Consider the following 19,108-nt stretch of genomic DNA (forward strand, 5'->3'; position numbering starts at 1 on the left):
ACCGACCCAAGTGACCAGCTCCTAGCAGATCTCTCCTATTTTTTTAAAGATACTCAAAACCCCGCAAATGGCTCCCCTACTGTCACAAACCCCAATCATGATGTTCAATCAGTCTCCAGCGTTTGGCCCCAACTTTTGCAGACATTTCAACAGTCAACGCCCTAAACTACCATTCGGACAAACTGGACGTACAGGTTGATCTCCTAAACACGCTAGCCGTATTCACGGCAGGGATAGATAACAAATTAGACCAACTGAATAATCTAATTATGGGTGCCCAAGTGTCGACAAAACTAGTCCAGTCAGTATGCTGCTGCTCCCCAATAATCGATTCTCTATCATTGTTCCCTGACTTCCTGGCCAGTGTTCTAAAGGAGGCAAGGAAGTTGAGGGGCAGCAGCACAGGCTCCATACCGGGAGCTTCAACCCAAAAGTCGCCAAATTGGACCCAGGATTACGCCACTTCCCAACCAGCTGCCAAAGATGGCACTAAGCCAACCGAGGGCACAGACCCCAGCTTAAACCAGGCAAGGGACCAACCATCACCAGGTCACACACAACCAGACCAGGCAGAAGCCGAGCAGAGAAAGACGGCGTCGCCATACAGAGGTACCACCAGTTCGGTTAATCCTCTGAAGGGCCCACAGGCTAGCCCTCAGTGTTTGGCACTCACCACCCAGGACGAACAGTCAGGGTTTGAACCACAGCTAAGCAAAATAGAACGCAAGCGCCAACGTAAACAAAGAAATAAGGCCACGGCATCAAGAACTGCTACCAACCCGGGATACTACCCGCTTTTTTCATCAGCATCAAGCAAACAAGCTCCGAGTGCGACAGACGCACCACCCTTGCTAGGAAACCTCGTTGTGCCCAAGCCAAAAGAGGTCTCACCTGTAATTAACATCCAACCCATAATGGGGAGCCCCCAGGAAATAAGTGATCCCCCAACGCGAGTAGTCAAAAAAAGAGCCTGTCCCAGGTCTAGTAAACAAGGATACGACAAAAGTTGAAACAGGGACACTTAGACCCAAAGAAACCCAAGTGCCCTCAAAAACAGGGTACGTCACACCCCCAGTCCAGGGTGACGTTACAATGATGGGTCAGAATTTGACTAAAACGTTCCACATCCAGAGACCAGATCACCTCACAAATCATCGCTGGTCACCAAAGACCAGGACCAACTTGATAGCTCAGGAGAACAAGCAGAACGAAGGATCGAGTCCTAACAAAAACATAATGGGCCACCATCAAACTGAGACTGCCAATGCTACATCATACTTCTACATCATACTAGCCCCAGAATACAAATCAAAGGGCCGCCACGACATCCTCAACAGAGCAAACATACTCAAACTGATAGAGGGGACCCCTGGATTCACGGGCTTAGTATCGGACGAAATCGAGGCTATCGAGTTCCTCCCACCAAGAGGAACACCACCATCGGAGGTAACTCTGGTGACATTCAAGGAGGCAAAGTGGGTATCCACGTTTCTGAACAACAAATCAACTCTAAGGGAATGGGGTATTCCGAGTCTACCCATACTCTGTGCCGGGCTATCCAATCACACTCCTCAACCAGCCAACTTCACTTAAACAAGCATTGGCATTGCCAATAGGTCTCGCTTGTGGGACCTTATAAGTATTTAGTTTTGCAGCACAATATCCTTAGTGCAACAACATCAACTGTTGCATGCCTAAACACTTATAAGGTACAAGGTTTAGCCGTGCAACAGCTGATGTTGTTGCACCAAGGATATTGTGCTGCAAAACTAAATACTTATAAGGTCCCACAAGCGAGACCTATTGGCAATGCAATGAGAGGCTCTCACATATTTAGGGAGTGACGTGGGTCAACAGTGACCGCTTCCTTTAGGACTGAAGAGCTCCACAGATGCCCTCGACCGGTGGCTCTTTCCCAGGGAAGAGGCTGCAATGCCTGTGCAACATCTGAGACATCATGAGAAATAGTATCCTCGTTGACTTTTACTGAATGCAGGAGTATTTGAGCAAAGGAAAATGACAGAACACCCCCCTGAAGGCAACTCAAGAGCGAGCTCAACAGAAGCAGCGAGTTCAACAGAAACCCTGGTCTAACCCTTAACCTACTCAACGACAGAAGGACTTTGTGTGGGCCACCCGAAGTTGTGTCAAAATGCAAAACTTACCTGAAGTTGTACGGGATGTAGTGAGGCACTGGCCCACTCGAGGAAGCCCCGTACTGACGCGCATACATACCTCACGGCTAGGAGTAAACAGAGGTGCGAGACCGCTTGAGTCTTGTCCATGACAGTAATAAACGACTGAAGTGTCTATTATGCATCCGCTCGTCCGCAGCCAAAAAAGCAATCGAAATTGGCCATTTTTTCAAACCTCAAAGAGATGTGCTTCTTGATAAACGCCGCACGCACTCACAGGTGAAAGCGTGCAACTCACAAGAGAGCCCTCAGCGACCCTGTTTGGCGTTGGTCTCAGGGGTTGGGGGGGAGGAAAGAAACAGACACGAGGGCAGGTGATGTTATTGAAAGCGGGCACCTGTGGTGTTAATTTTAAAACATATAATCAAAGATAAAGCACTGCGGTGTCTTCTTTTGATAGGACTGAGGGGCTGCTGTAAAGTGAATACACACAGACAGACCTGCAAGCCTTTACAAAGCACGTTACAAAGCTCAAAAAAACAAACAAGCAAAAGCAAATGGTGGGGGCCTGAAGGAGGAGGGGGTGCGAGGGATGAGTGAGGATGGGGTAGCAGGGGAGGGAACACGGCCTGGGGGAAGCTGGCTGGGGAGGGGGAGGAGAAATCCAAGGAAGGCTGTGTGCCGGCAGGCCATCCAAGAATAATTAGGGGAGGAGAAGCCGAGAAGCCGCAGAGCGCACGCTGGGCGAAGCCCTTTGATGTGCTGTGCGGCGGCCGTTAAGAAAATGCAATTAGGAGGGAGGGTGATGCGCGTTCGTGTTTGATCACGTGATTCACGTGAACGTAAACAAAACGCCAGCGGAAAGCCCTTAGTTTGACAAGGATTTTGGCTACTTGAATTCTCGCTCCGCTCGATGCGCTAGGATAACAAGGCAGAAGGGTCAAGAAAAAACCTACTCAATTCTAAAAAATGCCTAAAGGGCCAGAAGAAGTCTGTAACATTCAACTCAGAGACGTAGCCATCAAAGACATTGGCCAAAGATGGGACTGGCTCCCAGCAATTTTATCAGCTAAAAGGCACTAATGACCACCTAATCCCATGATCATGTCTATCGGCACAAAAAGTCCAGCGCAGCCACCACAGTCAGGAGCAGCATTCAACTCACCATTGGAACAAATTACCATATTATGCTCCTGGAACATAAGTGGTTTACACCAAAAACTGTGGACCCGGACACGCAATCTTTCTTGCGGAATCACTCAGTAATAGCACTACAGGAAACCTGGGCTTCACAGGGGTGCCCAGTGCTTGGGTTCACTGAGACATGGAATCCAGCAATCAGGGATAGTCGCTTTGGCCACCCGAAAGGCGGGCTGGCAACCTATGTATCAAACTCTTTAAAAGCCCGAATCACACGATGGGCCCTCAAGGAAGACTGGATCCTAGGGGTCAAGATCGACCCCTGGCGGAAAAATCGTCCCCTCTTTCTTTTAAATGTGTATATCAACCCCAGTACACGCACTAAAAAGGTCCATCTGACTCGTCTAACCGAGATTATGAACGATATAGTCACGGACCAACCTAATTCAGACTGCATAGCTACTGGGGACTTTAACACCTTCCTATTTCAGGGGAACGCAGCAGATAATGATGGCCCCCCTTTAATCCATATTACCGAGGTCACACTGCAAACCAAACCGCTAATACAAACTCAAAGTAACCTAGGAGAACTATGTGTGAGCCAATTTTACAGCGCAGGTTACCTTGTTATCAATGGCAGAACAGCCGGGGACACTCCACCAAAGTGGACATGGACAAACGGCTCAAAGCAATCGCATCTGGATTACACAATCTGCACCGCACCCCTGTTAAATTGCATTATTGACTTCAGAATACACCCAAGAACCGAAAGTGATCACAGGCCCCAGGTCACAGTCTTCAACATAAACCCAGAGTATCACAAAATGGCACTACCGACACTTCAGGGAACCTACACAGAAAATCTAAAGCGCCTAACGTGGACAGAAGAAATTAGCTCGAATATTCTTCAGGCAAGCTCGGACATAATAAGACTGGGCCAGGAGCAAGAGGCCAGTCCAACCGAACTATGGTCCATGTTATGCTCCCACCTGATTCAACTGCCCCGCAAGGCATCAAGCCAAAGGGTAACTTCGACGCATCAATTCACATTATCTCAGACAACGAAGTCACTAAAGAAAGCGAGAAATAAGGCCCTGCGGGCACTGGCCAAATCCCCGGGAAACAGTGATTGCATATCCAATTATCAAACCTCACAAAAATCACTGATGCGAGCGGCCAAAAAGGATAAATGGGCATATGAAAACAAATTCTGGAGTAAACTGGTGTGGGAAAGTAAGCAAAAAAACTCAAGGAAATTCTGAGTGCTTATTAACCACACCAGCTTAGGAACAGTGTGCACGGGATCGGCTGACATCCTGGAATCAGACTGGGTAAATTTCCTACTCGATCATTTTAAATCTCCTGATTATCAAAGCACCATCAGAAATACCACCGTAACTGAGATCAGCCAAGGGCATGGTCCCCCGTGGAGTACAACACAGGAAAAGGTCTTGAAACTATTGTGAAAATCAAGATCGGACGGAGCGCCAAGCCCAAATGGCCTGCCACAGACTTTGTTTAAATCAGACATCACCCTCTGGTCAGGAACATTGGCCAACCTTTTTAATTACGCATTAAGAACAGCCACAATCCCAGAGTCATGGCGGGGAGCTATAATTCACCCAATTTATAATTCTGGATCCCATGCACAGCCGAGCAATTATAGACTCATTGCCCTCCTGGACACAGAAGCAAAGCACTACGCAGGTCTTCTATTAGAGGACCTAAGGTTATGCGTAAAGGACAATAAGCTTTTGCCAATGAACCAGACAGGGTTTGTGGCACACTCAGGAACCCGTACCGTATATCTAAATAAAGATCATTATTATTATTATAATGTCAACCCACGTAGTAACAGGCAATTTCTTACATTCTCTAAAGGTTTGTCTGTACTTTTGTGGGGTTAGGCCATACCTTAACATTAAAGCATCTTTCATATGAGTACAAGACATCCTATCCTCCACAGGAATGTCCAACAGGGTATCTCTCCCCTCATTCACAAAGCGACCCCACAACACCGCTCCCCAATCCTTCTCAGGGACCCGGTGGGCCAACAATGCTAACTCATATGCTTAAAACCATTGGCCAATATCTTCATTCTTATGAAAATCTTTGATAACATCTTTGGGAAAATAAAACCTACTTTCTGCAGGCACAGATGGGATGCTGCCACCAGAGGGATTCAATTCTAAATTCTTAGCTTTGAGCTCCATTTCCCTCACCATTTTCTCACGCTCAAAAGCTAACTTTTCTCTTTCAAACTCCAACCTTTTGATCTCCATATCAGCTTCTCTCCTGCTTCTTGCATTCTCGAACTCCAACTGCCCATCTATCTTATGTTTTGCCATTTCTAACTAGTATGCTCGCTCCTTCGCCCTGTCTTCCAATTCTTCAGGAGAAAGACCTTTGGAGGAACCACTGCTGCCGGGAGAGGACCTAGGCCCATTCACTGGCACCTCCTCTTCCCCTTCCTCTGGCGGTACCACCACCGGATCAGAGGGATCTCTGGCCTCTAACCAGGCCTCCAAAGCTTTGAGAACTTCCGCTTTGTTTTTGCAGCCTGTGGTAGGAACTTTCAACTGCCTGTAAAAATGGTCGAATTGCTTTTTCTTGTAATCTTTGATCTTACTTCTATCAAATTCCCCCACAACAACAGGGGTAGTGACTCCAGCATCACTCATGGTCAAAACTGGCCATGTTCAAAAATCAAGCTCCAGGAAAGCGGAGAACAAAAATAGAATATCCAACCAAAATGGATTGATGCTGCGCTATGGTCTGCTTTCAATATATAGCGCACACTAATCAATGCACATGGGTCATAAATGCAAAGTTCAAATCCTCACCGCTGACCCACCAATGTTAGAACCGGCTGTCTCTAGTTGGCAGAGGTATACACTTGTGACAAATAGGGACACACCTTTTCTAGTCAGGGCAAGGGGATCACACACTTAGATAACCCCTGCTCACCCGCTTGGTAGCTTGGCAAAGCAGACAGGCTTATCTCAGAGGCAGTGTGTTAAGCATTTATGACCACATACAGTAATAAAGTGAATACACTACAAATGGACACGACAGTAGTATTATAAAAATAAGGATGTTTATATAAGGCTTAGCACAAGACCAAATAACGACAAAAATATACCACAATCTTAATAAATACTCTTGGAAGGAAAAATAATAGTTCAAGTGTAGTTTCTTCTTAGCACAAAGTCTTTAGTAACAAAAGCAACTCTTCTTCTTTAAATCACAGTTCTTGGCAACAATGTAACCCCCCACAGGAGTCACACGACGTCGAGGCAAAGTTAATCCAAAGGTTCGGCGTCAACCGCGAGGAGCGCTACGTCGAGCCCGGAGTCGCAACAGACCCCCACAACACAGTACCTTGGAAAAGTGAAGCACACGATGATCAGCGGCGTCGAGATGTCCGGCGTCGCGTCTTCGGCGTCGATTGGACCTCGGAGTCGGGGCGATCTGCAGCGGCGTCGACAGATGTCAGGCAGGAGCAGCGTTCACGAGGCGAAGCAGGATACGGCGTCGTCGTCAATGTCGATGTCGATGTTGACGTGGCAAGAGAGAGCAGCGCTCTCGGTGTCGAGGCGTCGGCAGCGGCTTCGCTACTAGCGTCGATCGGGCCCGGCGGCCGGTGTCGAAGAGGCAGGACACGGGAGTTGCACTCACGATTACGAGCTGGATTCAGCGGCGCCCGTCGGCGTCGGGATTGCTGGATTCTTCAGAGGTGCTGGACTTTCAGGTTCCAGCAACAAGCACTTTCAGCAAATAATGATGTCCTTTAGCCCTGTGACTTCAACAGGAGGCTGGCACTCTTCCAGCCCTTGGAGATTTCCTTGGCAAAGCTTGAGAGTACACACTCAGTTCCTCTCTCCTGGTTCCTTGGCAAAAATAAAGAAGTGACTGCAGGATTCCCCCCAGCAAACAGCACACTGGCAGAAGGGGTAGGCAAGTCCTTGGATCAGCAGGCTTCTTGTCCTTGGTTCAGGTTTCCTTGTCAGAAGTGATCTAAATTCTTGGTTCAGGGGTCCTTCTCTTATACCCCTTTTCTGCTTTGATCCATTTGTCCATGCAGGGGAATTTCCCCCATCCTGGGTTTGTTGTGGGTGTTGCCAGGCCGAGGCACCTGGCCTATTCACTGTGCAGGGCAGGGTCTTCAGCCGCCCAGCAGGAAGTGGAGCTAGCATTGTCACTGGCAGGGGCAGGGCCATCAGTCGCCCGGTAGGAGGTGGGGCCAGGATCGTCCCTGGCAGGCACAGAGCCATCAGTCGCCTGGCAGGAGGTGGAGCCAGCATTGTGTCAGGCAGGGCAGGCTATCAGCAGCTACTCTTCCCCTACTCTCAATGCAAATGCCTCACTCGCCCCACACTGACTCATTCAGACCTCTGGAGCCACCCAGCTCCTGTCACACGCACACCAAACCAGCAGAGACCAGTAGACAGTCAGACAAGAAAATAGCCACTTTCTAAAAGTGCTATTTTCAAACACAGAGTCTAAAAACCATCCACCCAAACGGATGCGTTATTAAACTCTGAGTTCAGGGATACCAAACTTGACATTGTACCATGCTTCCCGAGCCCGCTAGGATAATAGCATTAATAATCCGGGCAGCCCATTCTAACTGAGGGAGAGCAGGTAACCTTACAATAGTGAAAAACGAAGATGGCTGTAATTCACTATTAGGACATGCCAACCTCCTCAGGCTTGTCCTACCGAATGCTTACAATGCACCCTGCCCTTGGCCTACTATAGGGGTGACTAACGTTAAGTTAAGGGAAGGTTTAGGGACTGGCAAGTAGGTGTACTTGCGCAGCCCGTGTGACAGTACCAGACTGCACGTAGGTCTAGCAATGGCAGACCTTTAGGCATATTTTACCAGGCTGCTTCTGTGGGTGGCACAATACGCGCTGCAAGCCCACTAGCAGCATTTGTATTTACAAGCCCTGGCACTCCTGGTGCACGCTACTAGGGACTGACAGTAAACCAAAAGAGCCAAACATGGAATTCAATCAATACAGCAATTTCACATAGGGAGCACTTGCACTGTGGCACTGATCAGCAGTGGCACAGTGCCCAAAGCAACATTCCAGCAAAAACATCGTAAACAGAGGAGGCAAACAGAAAATAAATGGAGGAGAGACTCATGCCAATGATGCCAGGTCTAACAAGCCTCTATGAAAGATCCCCAAGAGCCTGTGCTGAATAAATTCATACTAGAATATGCATGTGGTAAAGTCATGGAAATGGCAATATTTACAGACATTATAACCGCCCAGTACATGAGCACTGAAGATCATTGAGATACAGTTCTAAAACACATTGTCTTGGTTGTAGAAGCATGTTCTGGGAGGAAGTAGGATTTGGACTGTGAGGTTGTGGACTGTCTTGACCTCTAGCCCTCGGATACGTTTGCACAAGATGGTTCAAATATCTGCCATCTTCCTGACCTCTTTCTCTTCTGATATCGAGCAAATTTCCTAAGCAAGGTAGTATGCGCCTTTTGTCACATGCTCACACTATAACTAATTCTGCATCATACCATATCACAGCTGTATGTTATAACAAGTCAAACATGATTCTTTGGTGGATTGCATTTCATTAAAAAGCCCACCTTTCTAATATCTCTTTGTCAATCTGCATTTACAATCAATAAAGTTCCCAAACCAGTGCAAAAACTGTTCTTAAAATCCATGACTTACCTTCGGAAGGTGCTTCATAACGCACATGACTACAGGTTGTATAGATGGCATTTTCACCAGGGAGAAACACTTTTCAAGTAGCTCTTCCAGTTTGCTGTACCTAGAAAATGGTTAAACTGATGCTGCATGACACTCATTTGAAACTTGGCAACTCGTATTAATCATACTGAAACTGGTGCTTTGCTCCTGCCTTACAGACGTGTGAGCACTTACGCAATTGTTATACACATTTGGGCCGAGGAATCAGCTTTATTTGGTTGGTTGGTTGGTACAGTGAAATGGGATGGCTTAACCATTTGGTGGCTATACGAAAATGCAGTTGAACATATGGCTCCAAAACATCCACCTGCTTCAATTCCAAGTGTTACAGGTAGCCAAATTACGGCCTATGGAAAATGAAGACCAAAATGTACCTGAAAGATTTCAAACACAAACAGATTTTTTTGTAGTGGACGAGCTGGTCCACACTGCTTAATTAGCAACTAAAACCAACATGGATGTTACATAGTTTATAGAAAGCAATGTCACAACTAGACCATTTACTTCTGCCAATTTCTCTATACATTGTGGTTTCTAGAACCCTACGAGGTCTCTTGCTTTATCCAGGGTGCCTGCAATTCTAACTGACTAATGAAACTCACACATTTTGAAGTTTGCACTATTCAACAGATGGGTTATCACACCAGTGGGCACTATTTCCAATGTTAAGCTTTAACCCAGCTCATATCAAGCATTCAGGGACTCATGAAATATAACCCACTGGAAAACTTCCTTTGTAAACCCAGTGTTAGATTACAACAGTTATGGGGGAGAATATCAAAGTAACAGGGAAGTTATTTAGGATACTAAACTATTGTGATTTAGCCACACAGAAAGGAAAATGACACCTTCAGAACAATGGTAGTAGAACAAGTTACTTACCAGTGGTAATGCTCGGCAGAGATATTTTAGCGGAATGGGTCATTGGCCTACACACACACACACACTCGCCAGTGAAATACCCACATGTACTCTTAAATCCACACCCCAGGAAAACTTCAACGAGTGTGCTAAAGGGTACAACTAGCGGCAAACAGGTTGGGCCTTGGAACCAGAAGGCTCACATGCGCTAACAACTGTCTGCATGCACAACCAGAGGAAGGTCACCTCGGACACTCAAAGATGCTGCGCAAACAAGCTAGCCTGGCTAATAAGGGGCGATATCCCAAAACGGGTCCCATGATGCTTGTTTCCAGTCCAGGGAGAACTTGGCTTTGTAGTTCAGGCTGGACTGTTCCCATGAGGAGCACGGTCAAGACTGATTTGCATATGACTGGGTCTAAACTGGGGTGTCATGGTGAGATAAAAATCTATGGATTTAACCCAGATCTCTTGACTGGGGGTGAAAGTTTGAGTCATTCAGCGTTCCGTCCATCATTTGTTTCCATAGCTACCGACACTCAGACACACAGCAGAGACAGAGATATAGACCCTAGCCTTGTGAGATGCTACAGTCATTTGACCCCGACATCAAACAAATTGCTATCAGTACTCTCTTTGGAATGTGGCCGGTCTAAACCGGATTAGGGCGAGCAGGGAAGCTCTGACCTACCTGGAAAGAAACAACATAATCTGCCTCAATGAAACCTAGGAGCATGCCCCCAAGTCTTTGCCAGGCTTATATAAGATTTTTACACCTGCACTATGAATAAGCCTGTTTGGGTGCCTGTCAGGGGGCCTATCAATCATCATCTTATTTTTTATCAAGCACACAACCAACGTAAAGTCCGTCAAAATGTCCTCACCAGCAATGCGGCCCAAGCAGCCCCTATCAGAGGCCTGAAACTTAATTGTAAAGCCACCGATCTAATACTGGCCAATTGATACATCAATGCTGCAAAAAAAAAAAACAAGCTGTCGATAATCCAGCAACTGCTGGACAGTCGAGACATGCTCATTTTGGATCACAATGGACATGGAATCATAATTGTCGGTGATTTTAAAATCAGTGACTTGGGGAGACACCCAACAGCATCTCTGGGTAGAGAGTGAGGCATATCACACAGGAATTTTTGTCAAACTACAAACTGACTGCTGGCATAAGCACAATGAGAGATCTTAGCAAAAGAGAAGGAATGGCCATTTCCTCAGACTTGCAAAGGCCAATCAACCATTGATTATGTCTTTCTTTTTGAGCCCCTAGCCTGGCAGCTAGTGCACTTTGAAATCGCAGAAGGGTCAGAATGTGATCGCAACCCACTAAAATGTATCTTGAATCTCCGAGTACAACTCTCCATGGAGAGCAAGCACGTGGATAAGTCAACAGGCGAAGACAATGTAAATCTAATCAAAAGAATAAAGTGGAGACAAGAGCATACAGCACCAGTTATTGCCTGGCTAAGCACACAGGAGCCCGTAGGAAACTTGAGGCAACGGGACTCGGCCCTCCAGTGATGGGAGAAGTCCATGGAGGACTTCAGATCTCTTCTGAAGAGAGAAAGAATCAGGCCCATCACGATACAACCTGGTGGGAGCCAGAGGGTCCCAAATCAATACAATAAAGCCATTATTGTTGCATGAAGCGACCTCAGAGCACGGCGGTCTTAAAAAAAAGTAAAATAAATACAGCAGCGGAGGTGAACCTTAAGACAAGAGACTAATCCTTAAGAAAACAGCCTGGGAACATAAAGAGGAAAGGAACCAAAAGGAATGAACAACCATATTTCAGGTGCTGAAAGACCGAAACCATGCATGCTTCAAGGAGCATGTGAATAAACTAAAGAGCAGTTAGGAAGCAAGGGAGAATGGGGTCTCAGAAGTTGCTTGGGTCAGGCATGTAACCGAGTTCTACATCGACAATCTGGTAGCCCCATCGGCCACCAGTCAGTCTGGGGCTAAGGTTGATAAGCAAATATCCTCAGTTGATGTTTCTACGGGGAAGCCAGCCACCTGACCAATATATGGGGCTAGCTATGGGGATGATTTACCTTCACAACCAAGTGCGGCCCATTATGCAGTAGGCAAACAAGCAGCAGGAAGGTTGAAAGCATCATCCCGCATAAGAGAAAGGATGGGGTTCCCAGTCCCAATTGTTTACCTGCGTCCCCGTTTAAATGTGCCCATGATAAATGGACAAAAATGCTGACTCCACTTTTCAACAGTGTGTTGCGATAGTCCCTGAACTCTGGAGAGGGTCGACCATCTACCCCATATACAACATGCATTTGCAATTCATTAAGTCTCGCATTTACGCAAGTGTGAGCTATTGGCATTGTAAATTACAATGCCTTTTATTTATGTTTTGGTTTTTAAAACAAAAATAAAAGACATGGTCATTTACAATGCCAATAGCTTCAAGTGTCGTAAATGAGAGACCTATTGCAATGCAAGTGCTTGTTTCATCCCAGCTACTTGGCGCTGCCCTGCATGGGAATTCCTACCAGGAGAATGACAATGTTGTCCAGAACTGCCCATTCCTTCCTGACTTCAGTGATCTTGCATGGCCTCTACTTTTACCCTTGCTTTATCAGTACCACAGAATCAGTACTTCAAGGTTATTTTTTGCCAAAATATTCTTCTGGGGGACAGTTCCATGGATTTACAACACAGTCAGTAAATCAAGGCTATTACATACAACCCTTTGCTCATAGGCAGGACCACTGGAATAGCGCAATATTGTGGCCGCAGGGTTCTCAGAGTATTTACATATTTTCCACACTAGCGCATGATTCAGATCTTCTGTATCAGTTGCAAACATTGATTCTAGCTCAGATGGATCAAAAGAGGCTTTAAAAGGCATCACCCGTGGTTCCCGAGTGGGATGGAAGCTTTGCAAAGATTAACTGCCACCATTTCGTTGCCGACAGCTGTATTCGGGTATTAGAGTGCTGCTAATGAGGAGAAATGTTTGCCTAGACAGTACTGCTGTGTTGTAAAATGACAAAAGAGCAAAATATTGCGACAGAATGTGCCATATTACGCCGAATCATTGCACCTCTTCTGTGTCTGATTACGTTTGTACCTCTCCAGTCCCTGCAGCACCTGTTCGGACCTGGGTCTCAGGCTCTCCAACGGCTCTGCTGACCTGGTTCTCTGGCTCTACAGTAGCTCTGCAGACCTGGTTCTCTGGCTCTACAGCTGCTCTGCTGACCTGGTTCTCTGGCTCTAGAGCCGCTCTGCTGACCTGGTTCTCAGGCTCTAGAGCCGCTCTACTGACCTGGTTCTCTGGCTCTACAGTAGCTCTGCCTACCTGGTTCTCTGGCTCTACAGCAGCTCTGCCTACCTGGTTCTCTGGCTCTAGAACAGCCCTGCTGACCTGGTTCTCTGGCTCTAGAGCCGCTCTGCTGACCTGGTTCTCTGGCTCAAGAGCAGCTCTGCTGACCTAGTTCTCTGGCTCAAGAGCAGCTCTGCTGACCTGGTTCTCTGGCTCAAGAGCAGCTCTGCTGACCTGGTTCTCTGGCTCAAGAGCAGCTCTGCTGACCTGGTTCTCTGGCTCGAGAGCAGCTCTGCTGACCTGGTTCTCTGGCTCAAGAGCAGCTCTGCTGACCTGGTTCTCTAGCTCAAGAGCAGCTCTGATGATCTGGTTCTCTGGCTCAAGAGCAGCTATGCTGATCTGGTTCTCTGGCTCAATAGCAGCTCTGCTGACCTGGTTCTTAGGCTTTACAACAGATCTGCCATCCGGTTCTCTGGCTCTATAACAGCTCTGCTGACCTGGTTCTCTGGCTCTAGAGCCGCTCTACTGACCTGGTTCTCTGGCTCTACAGTAGCTCTGCCTACCTGGTTCTCTGGCTCTACAGCAGCTCTGTCTACCTGGTTCTCTGGCTCTACAGCAGCTCTGCCTACCTGGTTCTCTGGCTCTAGAACAGCCCTGCTGACCTGGTTCTCTGGCTATAGAGCCGCTCTGCTGACCTGGTTTTCTGGCTCAAGAGCAACTCTGCTGACCTGTTTCTCTGGCTCAAGAGTAGCTCTGCTGACCTATTTCTGTGGCTCAAGAGCAGCTCTGCTGACCTAGTTTTCTTGCTCAAGAGCAGCTCTGCTGACCTGGTTCTCTGGCTCAAGAGCAGCTCTGCTGACCTGGTTCTCTGGCTCAAGAGCAGCTCTGCTGACATGGTTCTGTGGCTCAAGAGCAGCTCTGCTGACCTGGTTCTCTGGCTCAAGAGCAGCTCTGCTGACCTGGTTCTCTGGCTCAAGAGCAGCTCTGCTGACCTGGTTCTCTGGCTCAAGAGCAGCTCTGCTGACCTGGTTCTCTAGCTCAAGAGCAGCTCTGATGACCTGGTTCTCTGGCTCAATAGCAGCTCTGCTGACCTGGTTCTTAGGCTTTACAACAGATCTGCCATCCGGTTCTCTGGCTCTATAACAGCTCTGCTGACCTGGTTCTCTGGCTCTACAACGGCTCTGCTGACCTCGTTCCCTGGCTCTAGAGCACCTCTGCTGATCTCGTTCTCTGGCTCTACAGCAGCTCTGTGACCTAGGTCTCTGGCTCTACAACGGCTCTGCTGACTTGGTTCTCTGGCTGTACAGCAGCTCTGTTGACCTGATTCTCTGGCTCTAGAGCAGCTTTGCTGACCTGATTCTCTGGCTCTAGAGCAGCTCTTCAGACCTGGTTCTCAGGATCTACAGCAGCTTGCTGACCTAGTTCTCTGGCTTTAGTGGTTCTGCTGGGCTGCTTCTCTGGCTCTAGAACGGTTCTGCTGACCTGGTTCTCGAGCGGCACTGCTGACCTGGTTCTCTGGCTCTAGAGCGGCTCTGCTGACCTGGTTCTCTGGCTCTTGAGCAGCTCTGCTGACTTGGTTCTCTGGCTCTACACCAGCTCTGATGACCTGGTTCTCTGGCTCTACAGCAGTTCTGCTCACCTGGTTCTCTAGCTCTACAGCAGCTCTGCTTACCTGGTTCTCTGGCTCTACAGCAGCTCTGCTCACCTGGTTCTCTGGCTCTACAGCAGCTCTGCTCACCTGGTTCTCTGGCTCTACAACAGCTCTGCTGACCTAGTTCTCTGGCTCTACAACAGCTCTGCTGACCTAGTTCTCTGGCTCTACAACAGCTCTGCTGATCTGGTTCTCTGGCTCTACAACAGCTCTGCTGACCTGATTCTCTGTCTCTAGAGCAGCTCTGCTGACCTAGTTCTCAGACTCTAGAGCAGCTCTGCTGACCTGGTTCTCTGACTCTACAGCGGCTCTGCTGACCTGGTTCTCTTGCTCTAGAGCGGCTCTTCTGACCTGGTTCTCTGGCTCTAGAGCGGCTCTGCTGACCTGGTTTTCTGGTTCTAGAGCGGCTCTGCTGACCTGGTTCTCTGGCTCAAGAGCAGCTCTGCTGACCTGTTTCTCTGGCTCTAGAGCGGCTCTTCTGACCTGGTTCTCTGGCTCTAGAGCGGCTCTGCTGACCTGGTTCTCTGGCTCTACAGAGGCGCACTAAAACCCAGGATACAAATACTAGACAGGCTGTCGCCATTGTTAAAATATTTGTCTGTCCAACGCACACGCCCACTGTGACGTCGGACGCATCGAAGAGGTTACCGACTAATGATGGAGACAGTCCTGATGGGCGGTCACAAAAGGAGACTGGGCGGTAACAAGGAGGGAGTAAGAAACCTCATTATCAATCAGAAGCCAGCATTTACCATGGACGATGACGCCAGACAATGAGAAATATGGGCGGGGCTCCCACAACACTTCTTAAAAATACCCTAATACAGCATGCCCCGCAAAGCATGAAGCGCATGCGCTGCAAGCTAGGCTAGACCCCCTGCTGTTTAATCTGTACACGGCCGGTTTAGGGAAAACGTGGAGCCCGGCTGCCTGGCTCCGCCCAAGCTAGGAAACATCAATCTACAAACAATCCAATATGCAGACAACATAGTGATTATGGTTCGCACTCAAACCGGTCTACAGTGGGCAATGAATGCTCTGACGACATTCATTCAGGCTAACCATCTCCAGGTAAACCAGGAGAATACAAAAGTCCTTATAATAAGATGCAAAAACAAAAAACATCTCCTGGCGCCTATGTTGCAAATATCATCAGCATAGCAAGGCAGTATAATTATCTCAGAGTGTGGTTTAGTGAAAATAGCACAGCAGTGGCACAGGTAAATGCAATTTTAAAAAAAGTGTCACAATCATGTATGGGATCAGCCAACTGAATCGGCGACTAAGCAGTGCATTGCCGGCCCCATTACTATCGGTCATGAAGGTGGCATTTCTCCCAGCCTTACAGTATGACCACTCAGCCATCCTGGGGGCCATAGGCTCAGACCTGCAACAATCCCATTTTAGAGTATACATGAATATGTTCCACCAACCACGAAACACTAGTAGCTCTAGGCTAAGACTGCAATTGGCCCTTGAGATACAAACAGTATACTGCCATGCTGAAATATTAAATCAGGACTAGGAAGGCCTATATACAATCCGTAAACGCCCACTTAAAATTCATCTTCGAAACTCCAGGCAATCCTTGGCACACCCAAGTCCACACCCAAGTATGAAATGCTATGAAGTCTCTCCAGATTGAAGAAACAGCCCTCCAGGCATGGGATGTTCCAGTCATCATCTGGAAAAAGGTTATCAATCGGCAATTAAAGGCGACTTTAAGAGGCTATTAACTCTAGTCAACTTTCCATTGGCACAGACTTTATTAAATGTCTCCTATCTTGCTGGAAAACCCCAGCCTTACTTACCAGAAACCTATTGACGTGTTATGCCTGTGATTGTTAGCTCTGCCAATAAAAGATTTTATTCGTTCCTGGGCCCGCCGTAGAGACAAAAGGGATTGCAGGTTATGTACCTAATCACTAATCACATGAATCATGGTTGCACTAGTTATGCTGCTGCTCTTCTCGAGACCATCAGAAGAGACAATTAATCAGACCAGTATGCCTGGCCATAGGGGTGCGAGCATACTTGTTAGCATCTTCTTTCTGTCTTATTCACTCTGCTCCCCGAGCACTGCAAAATTTGTTAACGCACTCAGGTAGCAGCTTTCTTTGCCTACAGTAACCGACTATGTGGAAGAACAAAAATTAACAACAGCAGCATTGGCCAAGTGTTGACTGGATAAGTCGAACTAAGGCATCGGTGCACTGAATAGGTGGTCAGAGGCCGGCAAGTCAATGCCATTTGATCTATCTGCTCTGTAATGCATTAATGGACTACTTATAAAAATGCACATATCATTTAACTGTCCTGTAATGCATAGGATGCTCATTTTTTAATTGCACACAGCTTTTTGCACAAACCATTTTAGATAATTTCAACCAACAGTTGATTTTATCTGGTTGTATTGATTTTTATTAACTAAAAACGTTTACAAAGTCAATGGTAATGTTGGATACTCGAACAGAAGATTCCTCACTTTTTTGAATACCAGCATGTGCCAGATTTGACCCGAAGAATTTTCTCAGTATTGCTTCCACACGCCATCCGGTGAGGCCGTGCAGATCTACATCGACTATGTCTAACCCCAAATTGATGCCAGAGCCACATATAAGAACCAACCCTGCGCACTGTTAGTGCCCCTCTTGATTGTCTGGGCAGCCAGAAGCAGAGTTTACAATCCGATCAGATATGTAAATATGCAGATATTTAATTTAAGACCTTTACATAGCTGGAGAAGAGAGCCCATTCTGCAGAATGGGGAGGTGGGAGACTGGTGAGGAATCTACAGTTAGAGTATCCAACAGAAAGCACATTACCAAAGTTAAGTAAACTTGTTCTGATGGATACATGGATACTTCTAACCACAGCTTTCTCACCTGGTGGATAGATACTAAAGCAGAGCATCACAAGGTGGAGGATATAATGACTCTTGCCAGACTGATTGCATAGCAAGTCCTTTATTGTAGTAATTACCCTAGTTCAGTTGGAGACAAAAGAGCGTATACATAGCACTCCTCTACGAAGCAACATCCTCCATTGAATCCCTATCTGCAAGAATCCAGATTACATCACAGGGGACACTTACAGTGCCCACAAAAATACAAGAAGGGGCTACTTATGAGATACAGTCATGACAGTGGGTCTGTTGAATGGCTCAAACTCAAATGCCCTGCAGTAGCAAGTGGTCAAAGTGCCAACCTCTAAGGACCGGACTGTTGAGGTAGTAGCATTTTGTAAACGTGTGCACTGATGCCCAGATAGCTACCTGACAAACTTCCAAGACAGGCACTCTGCATTACCTCCAGTCACCTTTGGTGCAGAAGATGCAGATTCTGTTACAGATGCTGGTGCTTTCAAACGACTATTTTGGAAGTCTGTATACTAGAAAGTTCTGCAAAACTAAACGGGCAAAGTGCTCTCCCCGCCAGATCTGGCTATGATGGAAGCAGTGCTTCGTGAATGTGTGAACTGACACCTACGTCTCTGCTTTTTCAGCTGACCAGAACAGTCACTAAGCGTGCCAAAGCAATGGTAGTAGCCTTAGGTATGGCAGAGTGAGCCCTAAGACATTCGCAGAGCTGCTTCTTGGCCAGTGAATAGCAGATTTTAATACAGAGAACTAACCACCTTGATATGGTCCTTTTCTGCATTAGCTCACCCAACAAAGAGACCATCTTCCACCTGATGGGCCTGGTAGAATATATGCAAAAGTCCAACAATATTTTCAGATACAAGGGGTGAAGCCTCTCCTCCTCTTTTGAGGTGTGAGGTGGAACAAAGAATGCCAAACAGGCAATGGATTGTCCGACATGAAAAGGCAACAGAGCATTTGGCAAAAATGAAGCCCAGGTCTCCAGCATTAGTTTGTCTAGAAAAAGATGGTGTACAGTGGATAAATAGACAGAGCTTGCAACTCACTCATGTGAGAACTTAAGTTATGACAATGAGAAAGGATGTTTTGAGGATCAAGAGATGAAGAGGACAGCTGTGTACACATCATTAGGAATGCGACAACCAAATTATGGTCTCATTGGGCCATCACAAAAGGAATGAACGGGAATATTTAGGCTAAACTTTTGAGGAACGCATCACAACAGACAATTTAAATAAGGATGATTGATCTTGTAAATGCAAAAAGGTTGAAATGGCCGACAAACTTTAATAGTAGCCACTGCAAGGCCTTGCTGGGATAAAGACAACACAAAGAGCAAAACCTCAGACAACTTTGTTTGTAATGGTTGTCTATGGTGGGAATTACACCAGCCTCAAACTT

At 47.1% G+C, this 19,108-nt stretch overlaps 1 protein-coding gene across 1 annotated transcript in view; it reads right to left on the minus strand.

Moving 5' to 3' along the window:
* NELFB (negative elongation factor complex member B) overlaps positions 1 to 19,108 on the minus strand; it is a 210,594-nt gene that overhangs the window by 145,667 nt on the left and 45,819 nt on the right. The window contains exon 3 of the mRNA XM_078642025.1: positions 8,984 to 9,083. Coding sequence (XP_078498151.1) covers positions 8,984 to 9,083 — 100 coding nt within the window. The remainder of the gene's footprint in view (positions 1 to 8,983; positions 9,084 to 19,108) is intronic.

This window comes from Lissotriton helveticus, chromosome 5_1 (assembly GCF_964261635.1).
Source record: "Lissotriton helveticus chromosome 5_1, aLisHel1.1, whole genome shotgun sequence".
NCBI classification, from domain to species: Eukaryota; Metazoa; Chordata; class Amphibia; order Caudata; family Salamandridae; genus Lissotriton; species Lissotriton helveticus.